The 23,980-nt window shown below is 45.7% G+C and overlaps 2 protein-coding genes across 2 annotated transcripts in view; one reads left to right on the top strand and one right to left on the bottom strand.

Annotated features, from left to right (window-relative positions):
- The window catches only part of LOC135200055 (proline-rich protein 36-like), a 121,507-nt gene that overhangs the window by 4,618 nt on the left and 92,909 nt on the right, over positions 1-23,980 (top strand). The gene's annotated exons all lie outside the window — the stretch shown is intronic.
- LOC135199592 (CAP-Gly domain-containing linker protein 1-like) lies at positions 277-1,686 on the bottom strand. The gene has a single exon (XM_064227748.1). The coding sequence runs from the start codon at positions 1,684-1,686 to the stop codon at positions 277-279; it is 1,410 nt and encodes a 469-aa protein (XP_064083818.1).

Genomic DNA, 23,980 nt, shown 5'->3' on the forward strand with positions numbered 1-23,980 from the left:
GGGTATCATGTGGAAGGAGAGAGAGGGGGTGCACCACAGTCCAATCTTGGAGAAGGGATGCACAACAATCCACTCTTCGGGCACTTGTTGCCAGTCCACTAGCCGCTGTAGTCTGTCCACCGCTCAGAGCTGCTTCCACAACTACATCCAGGAGTGATTTCCTTCGCAAAAGTCAGCCTGTTCCTGTTCCCAACAGCAGAGTTTTCCTGGCTTGTTTCTTCTGCAAGCAAACCACCAGTTCTCCTAAAAATGCCGAGGTTCCTTTGTGTACACCCTTTACCTGACGGCGTTTCCCTTGTAGAGCTCTCGGAACATCTTCGCTTCTTGCTCCAGTTTTCGGAGGTTGGCTGCAGATCCCTTGATTTGGAGAAGTTTTTCTTCGAGGCTGTCCATTTGTCGGGAGAGAGCTTCGCAGTTGATCTGGGGCTTCCTCAGACATCGAGCTTTATCCGAAGCCTTTTTCTCTTCAGCTTTCCTCTCAGATATAGGAGCCTTCATTCCTTGACGCTCCTGTTCTCCTGTAAGCATTTTTACTTTAGTTTCCAAGCCTCTGATCTTCGTGTCCTTGGCCAAGGTCTCCTCCTGGAGGCTTTCGAGTTCCAAGATTGCCTCCATCTTTTCAAACTCCGTCGTCTCTAATTCCTCCTTCGCTTCAGCCAATTCAAATTCAAGTTGAACTTCCCTTCTTCTTATTTCATTCAGCTTTCCATTTGCCGTCGGGTTTTCTGCTACAACAGTCTGAGATGCTTTCTTCAAACGGATGACTTCCATTTGCTTGAGGGTGCACTCATTTTCCAGTCGGAGGAGCTCTCTATCTTTCTGCAAGTTCTCCTCTTTCAGCTTTTCCAGTTCCTCCCTTTTCTCAACTAATTCGGCTTTACATTTGTGGAGCTGTTTCACATTTTCTTGGGCCATCTGTTTCTCAGCGACAAGGACTTGTAACTCGTCCTCTAAGTCGCTGATCTTGGAGGTCTTCTGCTCGCTTTCCTTCTTCAGACTTTCAATGGTCTTCTCTTTCCTTCTGTTCTCTTTGCGAAGGCTTTGCAAGTCCTCATTTAGCTCGGTTATCCTGACTTGCATTTCTAGCCTGCTATCTTCTCTTTGCTGTAGATCTCGATGCAACGTCTCCTTCTCCATCTCGAGAACTACGACAGTGTTTTCCAAAATAATCAGCTTCTGGTCCTTCTCTTCTCTCTCTTTCATTTGCACTTCGGTTACCTTCGCCTTTTCTATAATTTTGCTTTTCAATATTTGCATTTCTTCGGACATTGAATAGATTTGTGTGTCCTTTTCTTTGTTCAATAGTTCGAGGTCTCTTATGTGTTCTTCCATCTTCATTCTTCCTTGAGTTAGGGCCTTTACCTTTCGTGCTAATTCATTTATCAGCTGGTCTTTCTCTAACCTCTCTTTTTCAAACCTTAAAAAGGCATTTTCATTCTTCAGGATTACTTCCTCGAACTTTCGACTAGTATCCAAATGCGGTGATTCTTCTTCACTATCCGAACTCTCATCATCTTCGCAGTCTGACTGACTGTCTTCTTCATTATCCGAAGCGTCGTCTTCTTCGTTATCCGAAATATCGAGTTCGTCAATCTCAGAATTAACAACTTTGTTCTCTAGATTTCCAGCCTCCTCAAGACAGCCACGGTTGTCCAAGGCCGAGAAATCGACAAAGAACCGAACCATACTAATGCCAAATCCACGAAGTATAAATACTTCAGTGAATAGCACAACAGGTATGGCAAACAAAAACCACATAATCTCGCGGGGGACTTGATGAACCGCGAATTCAAAGCACTGTGCAAGCACAACTGTAAGCAAACTTAGAAACATCTTTGTTTGTTATACATCAACTCTCTCTCTGACTTATCATTAATTTTAAAAAAAGACGCGTGACGTTTCTGGATTCTGCTGGGATTCTTGCGTCATTGCTGTCTTCGGGAATGCTTGCTGATCCCCGGGAGCTGCTTCGGTCTTCAGAAGAGAGGAATTTCTGTGCAGTCCTCGGGGACCTTCTGAGCACCCTGGAGCCATTCAGAAGAAAGGAATTTCTATGCAGTCCTCAGGGACCTTCTGAGTACCCTGGAGCCAATCTTCACACACACACACACATACACGCACACACACACACATCTTTGTGAACTATATTTTTAGTAGAAAATAGCTGACAACTGATTCACGATTTAAGTCATAAATGAGAAAGCTAATTAGAATGTAGATTTATTATTGATATATTTCGGTACAAGAATATCAATTTGATATTTTGCCTCCTCAGTTCCTACTGGAATTTTTTTAGGGCAGAAGTACTGTCGACATTTTATCAGTATCTGCTTATACTTCAGTATGATGTGGTTAAGATATTTTCAATTTAAGTGTTAACAAAGTTAGAATTGCGAATTGATCAACATATTTTCTCTTTACTAGCATTAGCTCAGGGTTTAATGTAAATTGACTGATATATTTGTACTTTATAAGTATCAGGGCAATCTTGAGTATAAATTGGCCCATACATTTTTACTTTATAAGTATTAGCTCTGGTTTTAGTATAAATCGACCTATACATTTTCAATTTATAATTATTAGCTTAATTGTAAGTATAAATTGAGCAATATATTTTCACTTTATAAATATTACTAGCTTAATTGTAAGTATCAAATAACCAATATATTTTCACTTTATAACTATTAGCTCGGGCATAGTGTAAATTAACCAACATATTTTCAGTTATAGTAGCTTGGGCATTAGTGTAAATTGACCAACATATTTTCAGTTTATAAGTATTGGCTCAGGTTCTAACACAAATAAACCAGTATATTCCAGCTTCACAGATTTTACCTAAAATATATAGTCCAGTATATTCTCACTTTATAAGTGCTAAATAAATTGAAACTCAGACGCGTTCAGATTCCAATTCAGCTCAGTGCAGTTCCTAGAACCTATACGATACTTGTCATCCGAAAGTTGTAACAAATGAGAGGGTATGAAAAAAAGGGATATTGTATATATATATATATATATATATATATATATATATATATATATATATGTATATATATATATATATATATATTCAACTTGTTTATTTTGGAAAAGAATACTTGTCCTGAGGTGTGAATATATATATATATATATATATATATATATATATATCATATATATATATATATATATATATAATGGGGCAAATAAGCTCCAGCATTTCGTAACCTCGTGACGTCACACCTCAGGACAAGTGAACGGCATTGCGAGTGAGTAAAGACCACAGATGGCAGCATGTAAAAGCCTAACATGAATAAAAATAATAAAAACAACAAAATAAGCTAATGACCGAGAGAAGAATGAAGAGGGCAGTATGGCATAGCGAAATGCAAAATGCGTCATCCGTCGTCTGCAAGGAAAGAGAGATGTCTCTGCCCACAGAAGTTAGGCCACACATCAGCTGACGAATGTAAACAAAACTTTGGGTTTAGGAAACGAAACTTGCAGCATATTACAATAAATTTATGAATAACATTGATTTATATTACAAAATATGCATATTGCTATCGTAAAATATGGATATATATCATAATTTCATATTTACACAACATAGAAATTATAAAAACAACAAAATAAGCTAATGACGGAGGAGAACGGAGAGGGTAGTAAGGCGGAACGAACTGCGTCGTCTGCTATAATAGTGAGATATCTCCGCCCACAGTGGCTGTAGGGCCGGATTCTGGCCGAACGCTCAGTGCACTTCGGGAATATGCGTCCCGAGCTTTAAATAGTTACGCTATGTGTAAGTTTTAGGTAAATAAAAGAATATCTGGGTGTACATTTGCAACTGAAGAGTGTTTTAATAATTTAATGTATGCGAATTACACCGTTAATATTCGAAATAGGATATTATTTAAAGCCCGGGATGCAGTGTTACCATGCGCAAACACCACAGGCGGATGGACAGATGGAAAAAACAGAGTATAGGTAAATTGGGTGGTACTTTGGCTTGTTATCTACGCATCACCTGCTGCAGGTGCTAGTCCTATAAACATGGCAGAGGCTATTTGTGCCGTTTTTAGTACTAGCCCCTCGCGGATCAAAGTATTATATACACCCATTTCTATATCGTGTTGTCGACAGTATTAAAAACTATTTCTTCGTGCGGCCCTCTGCTTTACATTTAGGTTTCCATACGGTGTTTAGTACCAGCTCCTCGGAGTAGGAGACGCGTAGGTGATAAACCAAACGTCTTTAAAGATCTTCAGCTTTTCCATCCCTATAATGGGGTCGCTGACTCACTGTAGCTAATAAACCAAAGTAGAACCATAAATTGTATGTAAGGCTGTTTCAGAATATTTCATTCACTTCTTTTTTCCACACCTCTCCCAAAACCGCATAATGACAGTCTCTCCAACCACTTTCGTTTTCATCGGCGTACTTCTTTCTATCATGCTCACGCTCTTTCACACGGCTATACAAGCTTCCTGAAACCTCAGGAGTTACACCTTGGCTACAGCCACTCAGTCCCACTGTTCCCAGTGTATCCATCGCAAGAGGCTCGGTCACTATGACTCCTAGTTTTAAGCGCTCTACTTTTCAGCCAATTATTTTTAAGACGTCATATAAACCTTTTTTTTTCATCGGGGATGTATCTGTTATTGCAGTTTTTTTGTCTAATTTTTATGTGTATTTTTACACAGTTTCTTTCCTTTCTCCAGTTTTTCTCTCTATTTTCTGATATCGGTATCCTGTTCTGGACAAATTTATTCAGCAAGTTAAGTTGTTTTTGTACTTATTCCATGGGAGTCTTTACCTATAATAATTATGATAATAGAAGCAGCATTATGGAATTCCGAAACGCTAATATTCACGATGACTTCCATTTTAGAATGACAGTGTCAAATGTAATAATTAAATTTCGCTCCTTTTTTTTTTTTACCTCTTCCATAGAAATATATGCATTATACAAACGCCAAAAATATTGCTTTCCGCGTTTGCATATTTCCTTTGTCTGTTGCTTAACGCTGTCGTATTCATCCTTACAAACAATAAATGTCCCTGCCTGAAATATTTTCCGTATATCGTACAACTTGATTTAAGAACAGTGTCAGAATAATTTGACACATCTAACCTGGTGTCCACCGCAAGGTGTTCAGAAAACTAACGCACATTATCATTATTTGAATAATTATTCAATTTTTTTACTTGATTAAGTGCTTAGGATATGCCAGAGAAGTTTATAGGCAGTTTGTGAGCGGGGCAAGGGTGTAATGTAATACCCGGATTATGTAACACTACTGCCATTGCAAAGCAGCGGGGTATGGGCAGCACCCAACTGACATTCGTCTCTAAGCTATAAGCATATGGGGCACCATTGTAGACTAACGTATTCGCCACAGAGAATGCACTGCATAGACTGTGCCTACCAATTGCTGTTTGTGGAATTAATGCAGATGATGAAAGGGCACAATAGAACGTTGCATACCCTCTGCTCTTTTGTCTCTTAAATTCGTCGGTAATTATATTAAATACTAATTGCATGAGAATATGTGACAGACCTCGTCTTTCCCAGTAGGTATCCACTTAGTTAGCTTCGCGCCATCTACTCCGAGGAGCTTTAGTAGATTCACATCAGCCGTGCATTTGATGTCTAGGCCAGTCCCTTACGACGCTCCTGATTGGCTGTTGATAAGCCAGGCTGGAAACTCTCAAGTCTCTCTCGAGAGTTCACATGGGTGGAATCTATGTTCACGTCTTTCAAAAGTATCCTCAGGAGAGATGGAACATGCATCCTGAGAGTTTCCAGCCATGTGATTGGCTTATCAACAGCCAATCAGGAGCGTCGTAAGGGACTGGCCTAGTCATCAAATGCACGGTTGATGTGAATCAACTATAGTACTAAACATGGCCGAGGCTCCTTGGGAGACGCCGTGTTTAGTACCAGCCCCTCGGTGATCAAAGTATTATATACACGCATTTCTATATTGTGGCCGTCAAATAATATTATTAAACAATATTTTCGCGCGGCCGGTACGAGTTCACCCTAGACATGGACTTAACCACGGTCCAGATAGAACAGGTCAGCCAGACAGCGTCCTAATTTTAAGCCTTTTCTGCGCACCTACGTCATCTAAGAGAGCGCGGAGGCGAGAACCATTAAGAACGTAGGTCTAACACACCGTCAAGAATCTTTTTAGAAGAGAATGTTTTTGATAATGTGATCTTTTAAGTGTATAAAGAATGTAAATAAAACAACGTTTGCATTTTGAAAATATTTTATTAAGTTACAACTTTTATCTTTTTTCTTAGTGCCTCCCTGCATGGTTGCCCTTGACGTTTCCTATACTTTATCAAATTATTAAGATATCTCATTCGAAAATATACGGATAGCTTTACATAAAAAGCTATAAAATCGTCAGGAACTTCAATATTAGACTTAACGAAGGTGGATACATAGTACCGGGTTAATACCGTCACACTGTTTGTCGATAACGCAACGCTTATAATCATTATTTCTTTTCCTGGCCGTCTTCCTTTCTATGTAGGCTAGATACAGCTGTTCTGATGGAGTTAACGTTAAGCTGGCCTTATGCCAGTACGATTTATTGTTCCTAGGGCAGTCTGTTCTATATTTACAGTTAATGCGTGGGGTGTGAATTAGAACATGTATCAACGGCCTTTTTATCATTTCTTTATTTTTTTACTTTTTTATTTTATTTTATTTTATTCAATTTTTTGTATTTAGTAATTGAGGCATTTATTATTTGACCGACCTTCCTGTGGATATATTTAGAAAGTAATTTTTTTTTTACCGAGAAACAACAAACGCCCGTAATTGCAACTTTCTCACGAGAAAGTTGCAATAACGCGCGTGATGTTTGCTCGGCTCGAAAGCACGGTCAGGGGGAGCACGGATTTACAATTAGAAAGAACAGTAAACATTTCGTGTTATGCAGTTTGTTTTGAGAAGCGACCTCTTAAATGTTAAGCGGGAAAAAATGTCAAAATTAAAACTGCCTCAGTCTTTCCCTTGTGAACGATTTTAAGGACCATGGTAATTATACTAAATTAAAAATTAATAGTAAGGTTAGGTTACAGGAATTTCTGAGGAAGGGGGGAGAGAGAGAGAGAGAGAGAGGGAAGGGAACGTAATTTTGAATAGAGTTATAGTGGTAATTTGTGATATCAGTGGTGCATTCAGAAAGAGTAATGTAGAGAAAAATAATCGTAAAAAGCTCAAAAAAGTTTGCATATCATTATTCCAGAAGAATATTGAAGTGGTGTTTTAAAAAAGATAGTTCTTACATGGAGAGTAATTTAATTGCAGCTTTGTTTTCTAAATGTGAGTTCAGGAAAAAAAAAACAACGTCTTGCGTGCATGGAGGAAGTGCTTTTTGGCCCCCCCCGCCCCCCCCCCCCCCCGCCTCGACCCCCATCTCAGGCGGCCCATTAAATATGCACTATAGTTCCCCAGTAACAGCAGCGATGAGGATATTAATAGTTATGCAGTAGTTATCGTATGACGATGATAATGATAATTTGAACGATGATAGTCACTGTAATCGTCGATTTATTATTATTATATTATGTTGGATGTTATTTATCTACTAACCATTAATTTAAAAAAATATTTGTTTTCAATTTTTCATGTTTATTATTATTATTATTATTATTATTATTTTTTTTTTTTTTTTTTTTTTTTTTTTTTTTTATCACAGTCCTCCAATTCGACTGGGTGGTTTATAGTGTGGGTTCCGGGTTGCATCCTGCCTCCTTAGGAAGTCCATCACTCTTACTTATGTGTGCCGTTCTAGGATCACACTCTTCTGCATGAGTCCTGGAGCTACTTCAGCCTCTAGTTTTTCTAGATTCCTTTTCAGGGATCTTGGGATCGTGCCTAGTGCTCCTATGATTATGGGTACGATTTCCACTGGCATATCCCATATCCTTCTTATTTCTATTTTCAGATCTTGATACTTATCCAATTTTTCCCTCTCTTTCTCTTCAACTCTGGTGTCCCATGGTATTGCGACATCAATGAGTGATACTTTCTTCTTGACCTTGTCAATCACGTCCACGTCTGGTCTGTTTGCACGTATCACCCTATCCGTTCTGATACCATATCCCAGAGGATCTTTGCCTGATCGTTTTCTATCACTCCTTCAGGTTGGTGCTCGTACCACTTTTATTGACTGCAAGGTAGCTGATGTTTCTTGCACAGGCTCCAGTGGAGGGCTTTTGCTACTGAATCATGCCTCTTTTTGTACTGGTTCTGTGCAAGTGCCGGGCATTCACACTTGCTATGTGATTTATTGTTTCACTTTTCGTATTGCACTTCCTACATATGGGAGAGATGTTATTTCCGTCTATCGTACTTTGAACATATCTGTTCTTAGGGCCTGATCTTTGTTGCCGCTTTGTTACATTCCTTCAGTTTCCTTCTTTAGCTCTCCCCTCTGTAGCCATTGCCAATTGTCATCGCTGGCTAGTTCTTTAGTCTGTCTCATGTATTGTCCCGTGCATTGGTTTGTTGTGCCAGTCCTCTGTTTCTTTCTGTCTTTCTCCTGTCCTCTGTATATTTGTGGGTCTTTTCGTCTGCTTTTATTAGTCCTTCTTCCCATGCACTCTTTAGCCACTCGTCTTCACTGGTTTTCAGATATTGCCCCAGTGCTCTGTTTTCGATGTTGACGCAGTCCTCTATACTTAGTAGTCCTCTCCCTCCTTCCTTTCGTGTTATGTATAGTCTGTCCGTATTTGCTCTTGGGTGTAGTGCTTTGTGTATTGTCATTTGTTTTCCCCTGGTTTTCTGATCTATGCTGCGGAGTTCTGCCTTCGTCCATTCCACTATTCCTGCGCTGTATCTGATTACTGGCACTGCCCCATGTGTTTATGGCTTTTATCATATTTCCGGCGTGAGTTTTTGACTTGAGTATCGCCTTGAGTCTCTGCATATATTCTTTCCTGATCGTGTCCTTCATCTCTTGGTGTTTTATATCTCCTCCTTCCATTATTCCCAGGTATTTGTATCCTGTCTCATCTATGTGTTTGATGTTGCTCCCATCTGGTAGCTTTATTCCCTTCGTTCTCGTTACTTTGCCTTTTTTTGTATGTTGACTAAGGCGCATTTTTCTATTCCAAACTCCATCCTGATGTCCCCAGCTACAATCCCTTACAGTCTGGATTAGGGTATCTATTTCCTTGATGCTCTTACCATACAGCTTGATGTCGTCCATGAACATCAGATGGTTGATTCTGTTGCCCTCTTTTCTTTCTTGAGTTGGTACCCGGCATCCATCTTCTGTAGTACTTTTGTGCATGGGAATCATGGCTACTACGAAGAGTAGTGGGGACAGTGAGTCGCCCTGGAAGATCCCTCTCCTGATATTAACCCTCTGCTAGTCTTATTCCAGAGCTTGTAAGTATGTATTCCAGTTGCGCATTGTATTTTTGAGGAAGCTGATGGTATTTTCCTCTGCCCCATATATTTTCAGGCATTCTATTAGCCATGTGTGTGGTATCATGTCGAAGGCTTTCTTATAGTCTATCCATGCCATGCTTAGGTTGGTTTTTTCCTTCTCCTACTGTTCTTCATTACCATTTTGTCTATCAGGAGCTGGTCTTTTGTGCCCCTACACTTCCTTCTGCAGCCTTTCTGTTGGTGGGGGATGGTGTTGTCCTCCTCTAGGTATTGTATAGCCTTTCACTGATGATACCTGGTTAGTAACTTCCACATTATTGGTAGGCAGGTGATAGGCCTGTAGTTACTGGCTATATTATTATTATTATTATTATTATTATTATTACTATTATTATTATTATTAGTTATTATTATTATTATCATTTATGTTTGTTGTTTCATCTGTACTGGGCATAATTTTTAAAATTTTCCAATAGCCTTTGTTATTATTATTATTATTATTATTATTATTATTATTATTATTATTATTATTATTATTATTATATTATTATTATTACCCCTTTGTTTTGTTTATGCATTGAACAGACTGCATTTTTTTATTGTAAAAAAAGTATCGTCCTAAGGAATAGTAATATTAAAAACTTAAAGTAATTAGAATCAACATTTCAATAGACAACCAACGCATAAAAAAAAACGGCTTTTTAATAAGATTAATAAACGTTCTTTCGTTGCTAATTATCCTGTAAACATAATGAGAACTAATCTTACCAACCTTAATTAACATCATATCAGCTGGTTTATCGCGCATTAGCCATTTTTCTTTTACTCCATTATTTATTCATAAGTTTTTTTATTTTCTTTTTAATATTTTAACCCCCATTTTTTGTTTTTTATAATGTTTTTATTTATTTTTTATTTATTTATTTATTTTTTCACAAAATCTCATTACGGTAACACTTTGCGGCTTCCGGTTGAAGGTAATAAGGTATAAACAGCTGCTTCATAAACACTCCTTTAAGCCATTTACTTGCAGGTGCTTTTTATTATATATGTATATATATATGAGTGTGTGTGTAGATATGTGTGTGTAAATGTGTGATATATATATATATATACATATATAATTATGTATATTAACAAGCATATATACCTATGTTATGTATATATGTATATATATATATATATATATATATATATATATATATATATGTGTATATATATATATATACTGTACACATAGCTATATATATATCAAGCATACATAGTTATATATATAATGTACACACACACACACACACACATATATATATATATATATATATATGTATGTATATATATATATATATATATATATATATATATATATATATATATGTGTGTGTGTGTGTGTGTGTGTGTGTACATTATATATACATATGTATGCTTGTATATATATATATGTATATATATATATATATATATATTATATACTACATAGGTATATATGCTTGTATATTTATATATATTTATATATATATATATATATATATATATATAGAGAGCAGAGAGATGAGAGAGAGAGATGAGAGAGAGGAGAGAGAGAGAGAGAGAGAGAGAGAGAGAGAGAGAGAGATAAAAGCAATTTTGATTAATCATCGATCATGCTTTCCAAAAAAGAAATCGAAGAAAATAAAAATAAAAATAGAAATGACAGGAAACACTTAACAAGAAATTCGGCTCTTGCAGTGAAACTCGTCGTCGTCGTCAGGTGAAGAGATCTACCAGTGTCTGGAATTTTGTTGATTTCAAAATAGAGCAGGTTTTTTTTTTTTTTTTTTTATAGAAAAAGAAGGAGATACCTACCTCTGGCCATTAGTCGGTAATGAGCAAATAACTCACGAGAGGCGATGCTTTCACATGTCATTAGCTCGTAAGAGTCGCTGGACAACTTTTCTTTTTTTTATTATTTTCGAAAATGAAAGGTGAGTGTAGTAAATGAGTCTTCAACAAGTACACTTTCCTCCCGCTACCCACCACCCTACCCCTACCCTCCCTCCCTCCCTCCATCCCCCTAAACCTCCGCCATAAGAGGAAGTTCTTGGGACGCTCTTGTTTTACGAAAAATTTCTTAGTGTTTGCAATTAAAAATAATAAGTATTTATGGCAGCTTTGTTCTCTAAATATGAGTTTTAAAAAAATCATTCTTTTCCTTCAAATAACTGTGATATAAGACATTTTCTCTTCCTAGTCTTTCAACGCGTCGTTTGCTTTGTGGTATTTTCTCTGAAATCTTTATTGTTTTTATGAGCTGTTTTGAATTGTTTATTTCAATCTTTATTATGTTGAGGGAATTGTTTTGCATTTCATTAGGCCTAAGTTAAATGATTATGGATTTATCGCATTTGTGTGTATCATTAAATCAAACGTTACGACTCTCTCTCTCTCTCTCTCTCTCTCTCTCTCTCTCTCTCTCTCTCTCTCTCTGTGCCACAACAAACCAGGAAGTAAAGAAAATGACGCCAAAGAAAATGTTGAAACAGTTGCAGGCGTGCACATTTCAAACAAATGCAGTTTAGCGCCTCAGTGGCGTGGTTGGTATGGTGTTGGCGTCCCACCTCGGTGGTCGCGGGTTCGAATCTCGGCCATTCCATTGAGGAGTGAGAGATGTGTATTTCTGGTGATAGAAGTTCACTCTCGACGTGGTTCGGAAGTCACGTAAAGCCGTTGGTCCCGTTGCAGAACAACCATTGGTTCCATGCAACGTAAAAGCACCATCAAACAAACAAACAAATGCAGTTGTAGCAATGATGTAATAGTTGCAGTAAAGCGCCTCAGTGGAGTGATCGGTATGGCCTTTTCCTGCGTTTCTGACATTTCGTCTTTGACACATAATAGCCGAGGCCCCCCCCCCCCCCCCCCCTCCCCCGTCCTCCTGTATTCGACCAAGTAGAGGACCACAGTAGGAAATCAGGGCTTTAGGTTAGGTCATTTGTAAATGCATTTAATGTCAGAGATGGTCAAAGCACACATTAAAGCATTAGAAAATATTTTCAAGTTCAATATGCAATATTTGATATCAGTAAAATTTTACCACTTTGGCACATTGACAGCTGATTGAGAGGATAAAATGCATTACATATTTGGGAAAGTAAAATGGATAAAATTGAAAACTACTACAGGGGCCTGGATATTTACTGCCTTTATGTTTTTACTTATGTTGTTTATGTTTCTGATATTTATTGTCTTTTTTTTTTTTTTTTTTTTTTTTTTTTTTTTGTTTTTTTTTTTTTTTTTTTTTTTTTTTACATTCATCCCTAAAGGGCCGCGGCTTCTAAACGGGGAAACGGGGAACCCATATTTCACTTAAATGGGTAGTTACCGTAAAATGAAAGGAAGAGCTGACGATGTAGAAATTTTTTTTAGTTATGTTTACAAATCTGCATCAGTTTCCCACAAAAAACATTATTATTATTATTATTATTATTATTATTATTATTATTATTATTATTATTATTATTATTATTTTCCTTTATCACAGTTCTCCTCCAATTCGACTGGGTGGTATTTATAGTGTGGGGTTCCGGGTTGCATCCTGCCTCCTTAGGAGTCCATCATCTTTTCTTACTATGTGTGCCGTTTCTAGGATCACACTCTTCTGCATGAGTCCTGGAGCTACTTTAGCCTCTAGTTTTTCTAGATTATTTTTCAGGGATCTTGGGCTCGTGCCTAGTGTTTCCTATGATTATGGGTACAATTTCCACTGGCATATCCCATATCCTTCTTATTTCTATTTTCAGGTCTTGATACTTATCCATTTTTTTCCCTCTCTTTCTCTTCAACTCTGGTGTCCCATGATATTGCGACATCAATGAGTGTTACTTTCTCTTGATTTTGTCATCAACGTCACGTCTGGTCTATTTTCACGTATCACCCTATCTGTTCTGATACCATAGTCCCAAGAGATCTTTGGCCTGATCGTTTTCTATCACTCATACAGGTTGGTGCTCGTACCACTTATTACTGCAAGGTAGCTGATGTTTCTTGCACAGGCTCCAGTGGAGGGCTTTTTGCCACTGAATCATGCCTCTTTTTGTACTGGTTCTGTGCAAATGCCGGAACATTTTCGCTTGCTATGTGGTTTATAGATTCATTTTCGTATTGCACTTCCTACATATGTGAGAGATGTTATTTTCCGTCTATCGTTCTTTGGACACATCTGGTTCTTAGGGCCTGATCTTGTGCAGCTGTTATCATTCCTTCAGTTTCGTTCTTGAGCTCTCCCCTCTGTAGCCATTGACATGTTCATCGCTGGCTAGTTCTTTAGTCTGTCTCATGTATTGTCCGTGCAGTGGTTTGTGTGCCAGTCCTCTGTTCTGTTTATCATTCTTCTGTCTCTGTATATTTCTGGGTCTTCGTTTACTTTTATCAGTCCTTCTTCCCATGCACTCTTGAGCCACTCGTCTTCACTGGTTTTCAGATATTGCCCCAGTGCTCTGTTCTCAATGTTGCCGCAGTCCCTCTATGCTTAGTATGTACTCTCCCTCCTTCCTTTCGTGTTATGTATAGTCTTTCTGTATTTGCTCTGGGGTGTAAGTGCTCTGTGTATTGTCATATGTTTCCTAGTTTTCTGATCTATGCTGCGGAGTTCTGCCTTCGTCCATTCACTATTCCTGCGATGTATCTGATTACTGGCACTGCCCATGTGTTTATGGCTATTATCATATTTCCGGCGTTTGAGTTTTGACTTATTATTATTATTATTATTATCATTATTATTACATTTATTTTTTTTTTTTCTATCACAGTCCTCCAATTCGACTGGGTGGTATTTATAGTGTGGGGTTCCGGGTTTCATCCTGCCTCCTTAGGAGTCCATCACTTTTCTTACTATGTGCGCCGTTTCTAGGATCACTCTTCTGCATGAGTCTTGGAAACTACTTCAGCACTCTAGGTTGTTCCAGAGGTTTCTTTTCATGGATCTTGGGATTGTTCCTAGTGTTCCTATGATTATGGGTACAATTTCCACTGGCATATCCCATATCCTTATTTCTATTTCGGTCTTCATACTTATTTTATTATTATTATTATATTTTATTATTATTGTTATTATTATTATTATTATTATTATTCTTATGCATTATTATTATTATTATTATTAATAATTAATTAATTAATTACTAGTAACATAACTGCTTCAAGCATTTAAATTGGTCCAGAACTTTGTTCATCAGACTTCCTTTGGCTCCAGATTTGAGTTAGTGACTTGAAGTGACTTAAACTGTTACTTGGAGTCAGGGTTGCCAATGATTAAAATCAAACTGTTTATTTCAAGTGATTAATAATTGATTTTTTCATTTAAAAAACTCATGATTTTATTTTATTTTTTAATCTGAAAGCAAACAATTAGAAAAATGTGGTTTGGAGGTTAATAACTTAGGCATAAATGTCCTGTATCAATTTATTTTGATATAAAAAAAATTGCAAGTACAAAATTTAGGCCAGAACTGGAAACCTACAAGATAAATCAATAGTAATTCTGTCATAAATTAACAGCTTTAGGAAAAAAAGGATTGAAAAGCATATAACAAATAAAGAAAACCAAATCCGATGAAAAAAAAAATTAATAAGTGATTTTTGTTATTTATTTAAAGGAAAAAAAATATCACCAACCCTGCTTGGAGTGACTTAAATTATCACTTGGAGTGACTTAAATTGTTACTTGAGTGATAAATTGTTACTTGAGTGACTAAATTGTTACCTGAGTTTATTACCAGTTCCAAGGGGGAGGCAAAATGCCTTGGGGAGGGAGAGAGTGGGGTTCCTGTTGCATCCTACCTCCTTAGAGTCCATCACTTTTCTTACTATGTGCGCCGTTTCTAGGATCACACTATTCTGCATGGATCCTGGAGCTACTTCAGCCTCTAGTTTTTCCAGATTCCTTTTTCAGGGATCTTGGGATCGTGCCTAGTGTTCTTCTTCTTCTTCTTCTTCTTCTTCTTCTTCTTATTATTATTATATTATTATTATTATTATTATTATTATTATTATTATTATTATGATATAGATAGCAGTCCCCCAACTACTGGCCGTTTCTGCAGCCCCATCCTTTTCATCTGGTTTGGAGTTAGGTCAGGTGGTGTTATCTATCTAGGCCCAGGCCAGAGAAGGAGCCAGCAGTCCCCCAACTACTGGCCGTCTCCTCCGATGCATCCTTTTTTGTCTTGTTTTGGGTTGGGTCAAGTCAGGTGCCGGTATCTATGTAGGTCCGGGCCAGTGAAGAGCCAGCAGCCCCCCAACTGCTGGCGGCCGTTCTCCGGCAGCATCCTGTTCTTAGTCTTGGATTGGGTTGGGTCCGGTCGGTTGCCAGTATCTGTCTAGGTCTGGGCCAGGGAAGGAGCCAGTAGCCCCCCAACTGCTGGCGGCCGTTCTCCAGCAGCATCCTGTTCTTAGTCTTGGATTGGGTTGGGTCCGTCGGGTCGTGCCAGTATCTGTCTAGGTCTGGCCAGGGTAAGGAGCCAGCAGCCCCCCAACTGCTGGCGGCCGTTCTCCAGCCGCGTCCTGTTCTTGGTCTTGGATTGGGTTGTGTCCGGTCGGGTGCCGGTATCTGTCTAGGTCCAGGCCAGGGAAGGAGCCAGCAGCCCACCAACTGCTGGTGGCCGTTCTCCAGCCGCATCCTGTTCTTGGTCTTGGATTGGGTTGGGTCCGGTCGGGTGCCGGTATCTGTCTAGGTCTGGGCCAGGGAAGGAGCCAGAAGCCCCCCAACTGCTGGCGGCCGTTCTCCAGCCGCGTCCTGTTCTTGGTCTTGGATTGGGTTGGGTCCGGTCGGGTGCCGGTATCTGTCTAGGTCCAGGCCAGGGAAGGAGCCAGCAGCCCCCCAACTACTGGCGGCCGTTCTCCAGCCGCGTCCTGTTCTTGGTCTTGGATTGGGTTGGGTTCGGTCGGGTGCCGGTATCTGTCTAGGTCCAGGCCAGGGAAGGAGCCAGAAGCCCCCCAACTACTGGCGGCCGTTCTCCAGCCGCGTCCTGTTCTTGGTCTTGGATTGGGTTGGGTCCGGTCGGGTGCCGGTATCTGTCTAGGTCCAGGCCAGGGAAGGAGCCAGCAGCCCCCCAACTGCTGGCGGCTGTTCTCGCCCCGCATACTTTTCTTGGTCTTGGATTGGGTTGGGTCCGTCGGTGCAGGTATCTGTCTAGGTCCAGGCCAGGGAAGGAGCCAGCAGCACCCCACAACTTCTGGCAGCCGTCCTCCCAGACCAGTGTACTTTTGATTGGTCTTGGCTTGGGTTTGGGTCCCGGTTCGAGAGCCAGTATCTGTCTAGGTCCAGGCCAGTGAAGGAGCCAGCAGCCCACAACTGCTGGCGGCCTTTTTTCTCTCCAGCCTCATCCTTTTTCTTGGTCTTTGGATTGGGTTGGGTCCGTCGGGTGCAGGTATCTGTCTAGGGTCTGGGCCAGGGCCGGGAAGGAGCCAGCAGCCCCCCAACTGCTGGCGGCCGTTCTCCAGCCACGTCCTGTTCTTGGTCTTGGATTGGGTTGGGTCCGGTCGGGTGCCGGTATCTGTCTAGGTCCAGGCCAGGGAAGGAGCCAGCAGACCCCCAACTGCTGGCGGCCGTTCTCCCAGCCATGTCCTTTTCTTGGTCTTGGATTGGGTGGGTCCGGTTCGGGTGCAGGTATCTGTCTAGGTCCAGGCCAGGGAAGGAGCCAGCAGCCTCCCCCAACCTGCAGGCGACCGTTCTCCAGCCACGTCCTTTTTCTTGGTCTTGGATTGGGTTGGGTCGGTCGGGGTGCAGGTATCTGTGTAGTCTGGGCCAGGGAAGGAGCCAGCAGCCCCCCAACTGAAGGCGGCGTTCTCCAGCCACGTCCTTTTCTTGGTCTTGGATTGGGTTGGGTCCGGTCGGGTGCAGGTATCTGTCTAGGTCTGGGCCAGGGAAGGAGCCAGCAGCCTCCCAACTGCAGGCGGCCGTTCTCCAGCCACGTCCTTTTGTGGTCTTGGATTGGGTTGGGGTCCGGTCGGGTGGCTTGGTATCTGTCAGGTCTGGGCCAGGGAAGGAGCCAGCAGCCCCCCAACTGCAGGCGGACGTTTCTCCAGCCACGTCCTTTTCTTGGGGTCTTGGATTGGGTTTGGGTCCGGTCGATGCAGGTATCTGTCTAGGTCTGGGCCAGGGGAATGAGCCAGCAGCCTCCCAAATGCAGGCGGGCCGTTCTCCAGCCCACGTCCTTTTGTTGGTCTTGGATTGGGTTTGGGGTTCCGGTCGGGTGCAGGTATCTGTCTAGGTCTGGGCCAGGGAAGGAGCCAGCAGCCCCAACTGCAGGCGGCGTTCTCCAGCCACGTCCTTTTTTGGTCTTGGATTGGGTTGGTTTCGTCGTGTCCAGGTATCTGTCTAGTCTGGGCCAGGGAAGGAGCCAGCAGCCTCCCAACTGCAAGCGGCCCGTTCTCCAGCCACGCCTTTCTTGGTCTTGGATTGGGTTGGGTCCGGTCTGGGTGCAGGTATCTGTCTAGGTCTGGGCCAGGGAAGGAGCCAGCAGCCCCCCAACTGCAGGCTGGCCGTTTTCTCCAGCCACGTCCTTTCTTGGTCCTTGGATTGGGTGGGGTCCGGTTTGGGTGCAGGTATCTGTCTAGGTCTGGGCCAGGGAAGGGAGCCAACAACCTCCCAAACTGGCCCTGGCAGCCGTTTCTCCAGCCCCAGTCCTTTTCTTGGTCTGGATTGGGTTGGGTCGGTTCGGGTGCAGGTATCTGTCTAGGTCTGGGCCAGGGATGGGAGGAGCCAGCAGCCCCAATGCAGGCGGCCGTTCTCCAGCCACGTCCTTTTCTTGGTCTTGGATTGGGTTGGGTCCGGTCGGGTGCAGGTATCTGTCTAGGTCCAGGCCAGGGAAGGAGCCAGCAGCCCCCCAACTGCTGCTGGCGGTTTTTTCTCTCCAGCCACGTCCTTTTCTTGGTCTTGGATGGGTTGGGTCCGGTCGGGTGCAGGTATCTGTCTAGGTCCAGGCCAGGGAAGGAGCCAGCAGCCCCCCAACTGCTGGCGGCCATTCTCCAGCCGCGTCCTGTTCTTGGTCTTGGATTGGGTTGGGTCCGGTCGGGTGCCGGTATCTGTCTAGGTCCAGGCCAGGGAAGGAGCCAGTAGCCCCCAACTACTGGCGGCCGTTCTCCAGCCGCGTCCTGTTCTTGGTCTTGGATTGGGTTGGGTCCGGTCGGGTGCCGGTATCTGTCTAGGTCCAGGCCAGGGAAGGAGCCAGCAGCCCCCCAACTGCTGGTGGTTGTTCTCCACCGCCACGTACTTTTCTTGGTCTTGGATTGGGTTGGGTCCGGTTGGGTGCAGGTATCTGTCTAGGTCTAGGCCAGGGAAGAACCAGTAGCCCCACAACTGCTGGCGGCCGTCCTCCAGCTGCGTACTTTTCTTGGTCTTGGATTGGGTTGGGTCCGGTCGAAGAGCCACTATCTGTCTAGGTCCAGCCAGGAAGGCCAGCAGCCCCAACACTGCTGGCGGCCGTTTCTCCAGCCGCATCCTTTCTTGGGTCTTGGATTGGGTTGGGTCCGGTCGGGTGCAGGTATCTGTCTAGGTCTGGGCCAGGGAAGGAGCCAGCAGTCCCCCAACTGCTGGCGGCCGTTCTCCAGCCACGTCCTTTTCTTGGTCTTGGATTGGGTTGGGTCCGGTCGGGTGCAGGTATCTGTCTAGGTCCAGGCCAGGGAAGGAGCCAGCAGCCCCCCAACTGCAGGCGGCCGTTCTCCAGCCACGTCCTTTTCTTGGTCTTGGATTGGTTGGGTCCGGTAGGGTGCAGGTATCTGTCTAGGTCCTGGCCAGGGAAGGGAAGCCAGCAGCAACCCCAACTGCAGGCGGCCGTTCTCCAGCCACGTCCTTTTCTTGGTCTTGGATTGGGTTGGTCCAGTCGGGTGGCAGGTATCTTGTCTAGGTCCTGGCCAGGGAAGGAGCCAGCAGTCCCCCAACTGCAGGCGGCCGTTCTCCAGCCACGTCCTTTTCTTGGTCTTGGATTGGGTTGGGTCCGGTCGGGTGCAGGTATCTGTCTAGGTCTGGGCCAGGGAAGGAGCCAGCAGCCTCCAACTGCTGGCAGCCGTTCTCCAGCCACGTCCTTTTCTTGGTCTTGGATGGTTGGGTCCCGTCGGGTGCAGGTATCTGTCTAGGTCTGGGCAGGGAAGGAGCCAGCAGCCCCCCAACTGCAGGCGGCCGTTCTCCAAGCCACGTCCTTTTATTGGTCTTGGATTGGGTTGGGTCCGGTCGGGTGCAGTATCTGTCTAGTCCAGGTCAGGAAAGGAGCCAGCAGTCCCCCAACTGCTGGCGGCCGTTTTCCAGCCACGTCCTTTTATTGGTCTTGGATTGGGTTTGGGTCTGGTCGGGTGCAGGTATCTGTCTAGGTCCAGGTCATGGGAAGGAGCCAGCATCCCCCAACTGCAGGCGGCCGTTCTCCAGCCACGTCCTTTTCTTGGTCTTGGATTGGGTTGGGTCCGGTCGGGTGCAGGTATCTGTCTAGGTCCAGGCCAGGGAAGGAGCCAGCAGCCCCCCAACTGCTGGCGGCCGTTCTCCAGCCACGTCCTTTTCTTGGTCTTGGATTGGGTTGGGTCCGGTCGAGAGCCAGTATCTGTCTAGGTCCAGGCCAGGGAAGGAGCCAGCAGCCCCACAACTGCTGGCGGCCGTTCTCCAGCCGCATCCTTTTCTTGGTCTTGGATTGGGTTGGGTCCAGTCGGGTGCAGGTATCTGTCTAGGTCTGGGTCCAGGGAAGGAGCCAGCAGCCCCCAACTGCAGGCGGCCGTTCTCCAGCCACCGTCCTTTTCTTGGTCTTAAATTGGGTTGGGTCCGGTCGGGTGCAGGTATCTGTCTAGGTCTGGGCCAGGGAAGGAGCCAGCAGTCCCCCAACTGCTGGCGGCCGTTCTCCAGCCACGTCCTTTTCTTGGTCTTGGATTAGGTTGGGTCCGGTCGGTGCAGGTATCTTTTCTAGGTCTGGGCCAGGGAAGGAGCCAGCAGCCTCCCAACTGCAGGCGGCCGTTCTCCAGCCACGTCCTTTTGTTTTCTTGGTCTTGATTGGGTTGGGTTCCGGTCGGTGCAGGTATCTGTGTAGGTTCTTGGCCAGGGAAGGAGCCAGCAGCCCCTCAACTGCAGGCAGCCCGTTCTCCAGCCACGTCCTTTTCTTGGTCTTGGATTGGGTTGGGTCCGGTCGGTGCAGGTATCTGTCTAGGTTCTGGGCCAGGGAAGGAGCCAGCAGCCCCCCACTGCAGGCGTCCGTTCTCCAGCCACGTCCTTTTCTTGGTCTTGGATTGGGTTTGGGTCCGGTCGGGTGCAGTATCTGTCTAGGTCTGGGCCAGAAGGAGCCAGCAGCCTCCAAACTGCAGCGGCCGTTCTCCGGAGCCACGTCCTTTCTTGGTCTTGGATTGGTGGGTCCGGTCGAGAGCCAGTATTCTGTCTAGGTCCGGCAGGCCAGGGAAGGAGCCAGCAGCCCCCACTGCAGACGGCCGTTCTCGCAGCCACGTCCTTTTCTTGGTCTTGGATTGGGTTGGGTCCGGTCGGGTGCAGGTATCTGTCTAGGTCCGGGCCAGGGAGGAGCCAGCAGCCCCCCAACTGCAGGCGGCCGTTCGCCAGCCATGTCCTTTTATCTTCTTGTCTTGGATTGGGTTGGCTCCGGTCGGTGCGTATCTGGTCCTAGGTCCAGGCAGGAAGGAGCCGCAGCCTCCCCCCAACTGCACGGCGCCCGTTCTCTCAGCCACGTCCTTTTCTTGGTCTTGGATGGGTTGGGGTCAGTCGGGTGCAGGTACCTGTCCTAGTCTGGGCCAGGGAAGGAGCCCAGCAGCCCCCCAACTACTGGCGGCCGTTCTCCAGCCACGTCCTTTTCTTGGTCTTGGATTTGGGTGGTCCTGTCGGTGCAGGTATCTGTCTAGGTTCTGGGCCCAGGGAAGGTGCCAGCAGCCCCCCCAAGTGCAGGCGGCCGTTCTCCAGCCACGTCTCTTCTTGGTCTTGATTGGGTTGGGTCCGGTCGGGTGCAGGTATCTGTCTAGGTCCAGGCCAGGGAAGGAGCCCAACAGCCCCCCAACTACTGGCGGCCGTTTCTCCAGCCACGTCCTTTTCTTGTCTTGGATTGGGTTGTGTCCGGTCGGTGCAGGTATCTGTCTAGGTCTGGCCAGGGAAGGAGCCAGCAGTCCCCCCAACTGCAAAGGCCGGCCGTTCTCCAGCCACGTTCTTTTCTTGTCTTGGATTGGGTTGGGTCCGGTCCGGTGCAGGTATCTGTCTAGGTCCGGGCCAGGGAATGGAGCAGCTGCCCCACTGCTGGCGGCCGTTTCCGCCACGTCTTTTCTTGGTCTGGATTGGGTTGGGGGTTCTCGGGTGGCAGGTATCTGCTCGGTTGGGCCGGGAAGGAGCCAGCAGTCTCCCAACTACTGGCAGCCGTTTTCCAGCCACGTCCTTTTCTTGGTCTTGGATTGGGTTGGGTTTGGGTCCGGTCGGGTGCAGGTATCTGTCTAGGTCTGGGGCCAGGGAATTAGCCAGCAGTCCCCCAAACTGCTGGCAGCTGTTTCTCAGCCACGTCGTTTTCTTGGTCTTGGATTGGGTTGGGTCCGGTCGGGTGCAGTATCTGTCTAGGTCCGGGACAGGGAAGGAGCCAGCAGCCCCCCAACTGCAGGCGGCTGTTCTCCAGCCACGTCCTTTTTCTTGGTCTTGGATTGGGTTGGGTCCGGTCGGGTGCAGGTATCAGTCTAGGTCTGGGCCAGGGAATTAGCCAGCAGCCCCCCCCCCCCCCAGTCCCCCAACTGCTGGCGGCCGTTCTCCAGCCGGGTCCTGTTCTTGGTCTTGGATTGGGTTGGGTCTGGTTGGGTGCATGTAGGCTGTATAGTCTGGGCCAGGGAAGGACCCGCCAGTCCCCCAACTGCTGGCGGCCGTTCTCCAGCCCCACGTCCTTTTTCTTGTCTTGGATTGGGTTGGGTCCGGTCGGGGTGCAGGTATCTGTCTAGGACTGGGGCCAGGGGAAGGAGCCAGCAGCCCCCCAACTACTGACGGCATTCTCCAGCCCAACGTCCTTTTCTTGGTCTGGATTGGGTTGGGTCCAGTTCGGGTGCAGGTATATGTCTAGGTCCAGGCCAGGGAAGGAGCCAGCAGCCCCTCAACTGCTGGCGTCCGTTCTCCAGCCCGCCGTCCTGTTCTTGGTTGGTCTGGGATGGGCGGGTTGGGTCCGGTCAGGTGGGCAGGTATCTGCTAGGTCTGGCCAGGGAAGGAGCCAGCAGTCCCCCAAAACCTGCTGGCCGGCCGTCTCCAGACACGTCCTTTTCTTGGTCTTTGGATTGGGTTGGGTCCGGTCGGGTGCCCAGGTATCTGTCTCAGGTCCGGGCCAGGGAAGGAGCCAGCAGCCCCCCAACTGCTGGCGGTCCGTTTCTCCAGCCACGTCCCTTTTGTTGGTCTTGGATTGGGTTTTGGGTCCGGTCGGGGTTTGTAGGTATCTGTCTAGGTCGGGCCAGGGAAGGAGCCAGCAGCCCCCCAACTGCTGGCGTTCGTTTCTCCAGTCCCGCGTCCTGTTTCTTGGTCTTGGATTGGGTTGGGTCTGGTTGGGTGCCAATATCTGTCTAGGTCCAGGCCAGGGAAGGAGCCAGCAGCCCCCAACTGCTGGCGGCCAATCTCCAGCCGCGTCCTGTTTTTGGTCATGGATTAGGTTGGGTCCGGTTTGGGTGCCGGTATCTGTCTAGGTCCGGGCCAGGGAAGGATCCAGCAGCCCCCCAACTGCTGGCGGCTGTTCTTCAGCCGTGTCCTGTTCTTGGTCTTGGATTGGGTTGGGTACCAGTTGGGTGCCGGTATCAGTCTAGGTCCAGGCCAGGGAAGGAGCCAGCAGCCCCCCAACTGCTGGCGGCCGTTTTCCCAGCCACGTCCTGTTTTTTCTTGGTCTTGGATTGGGTTGTGTCCGGTCGGGTGCCGGTATCTGTCAGGTCCAGGCTGGTGGCCGTTCTCCAGCCGTCCTGTTCTTGGTCTTTGAATTGGGTTGTGTCCGGTCGGGTGCCGGTATCTGTCCAGGTACTGGTCAGGGAAGGATCAGTAGCCCCCCAACTGCTAGCGGCCATTCTTCAGTTGTTGTGTTTCTTGGTCTTGGATTGGGTTGGGTCCAGTTTGGGTGCAGGTATCTGTCTAGGTCCATGCTGGTTGCCGTTCTCCGCTGGGTCCTGCTTGGTCTTGGATTGGGTTGGATCTTGTCGGGCGCCGGTATCCGTCTAGGTCCAGGCCAGCGAAGGAGCCAGCTGTCCCCCAAATGCTGGCGGCTGTTCTCCAGCTGTGTCTGTTATTGTTCTTGGATTGGGTTGGGTCAAGTCGGGTGCCGGTATCCGTCTAGGTCCAGGCCAGGGAAGGAGCCAGCATGCCCCCCTGCTGGCGGCCATTCTACAGCCGCGTCCTGTTCTTGGTCTTTGATTGGGTTGGGGTCCGGTCAGTGCCGGTATCTGTCTAGGTCCAGGCTGGTGGCCGTTCTCACAAGAGCCGGGTCTGTTCTTGGTCTTGGATTGGGTTGGTCTGTCGGGTGCCGGTATCCGTCTAGGTCCTGCCAGGGAAGGAGCCAGCAGGCCCCCAACTGCTGGCGGCCGTTATACAGCCGCTCCTGTTCTTGGTCTTGGAAATTGGGTTGGGTCCGGTCG

Source organism: Macrobrachium nipponense, chromosome 26, assembly GCF_015104395.2.
Source record: "Macrobrachium nipponense isolate FS-2020 chromosome 26, ASM1510439v2, whole genome shotgun sequence".
Classification (NCBI taxonomy): Eukaryota; Metazoa; Arthropoda; class Malacostraca; order Decapoda; family Palaemonidae; genus Macrobrachium; species Macrobrachium nipponense.

Bases quoted from the DNA above. Each gene is read 5' to 3' on its own strand.
- LOC135199592 (XM_064227748.1), bottom strand. From the start codon at position 1,686: ATGGTTCGGTTCTTTGTCGATTTCTCGGCCTTGGACAACCGTGGCTGT.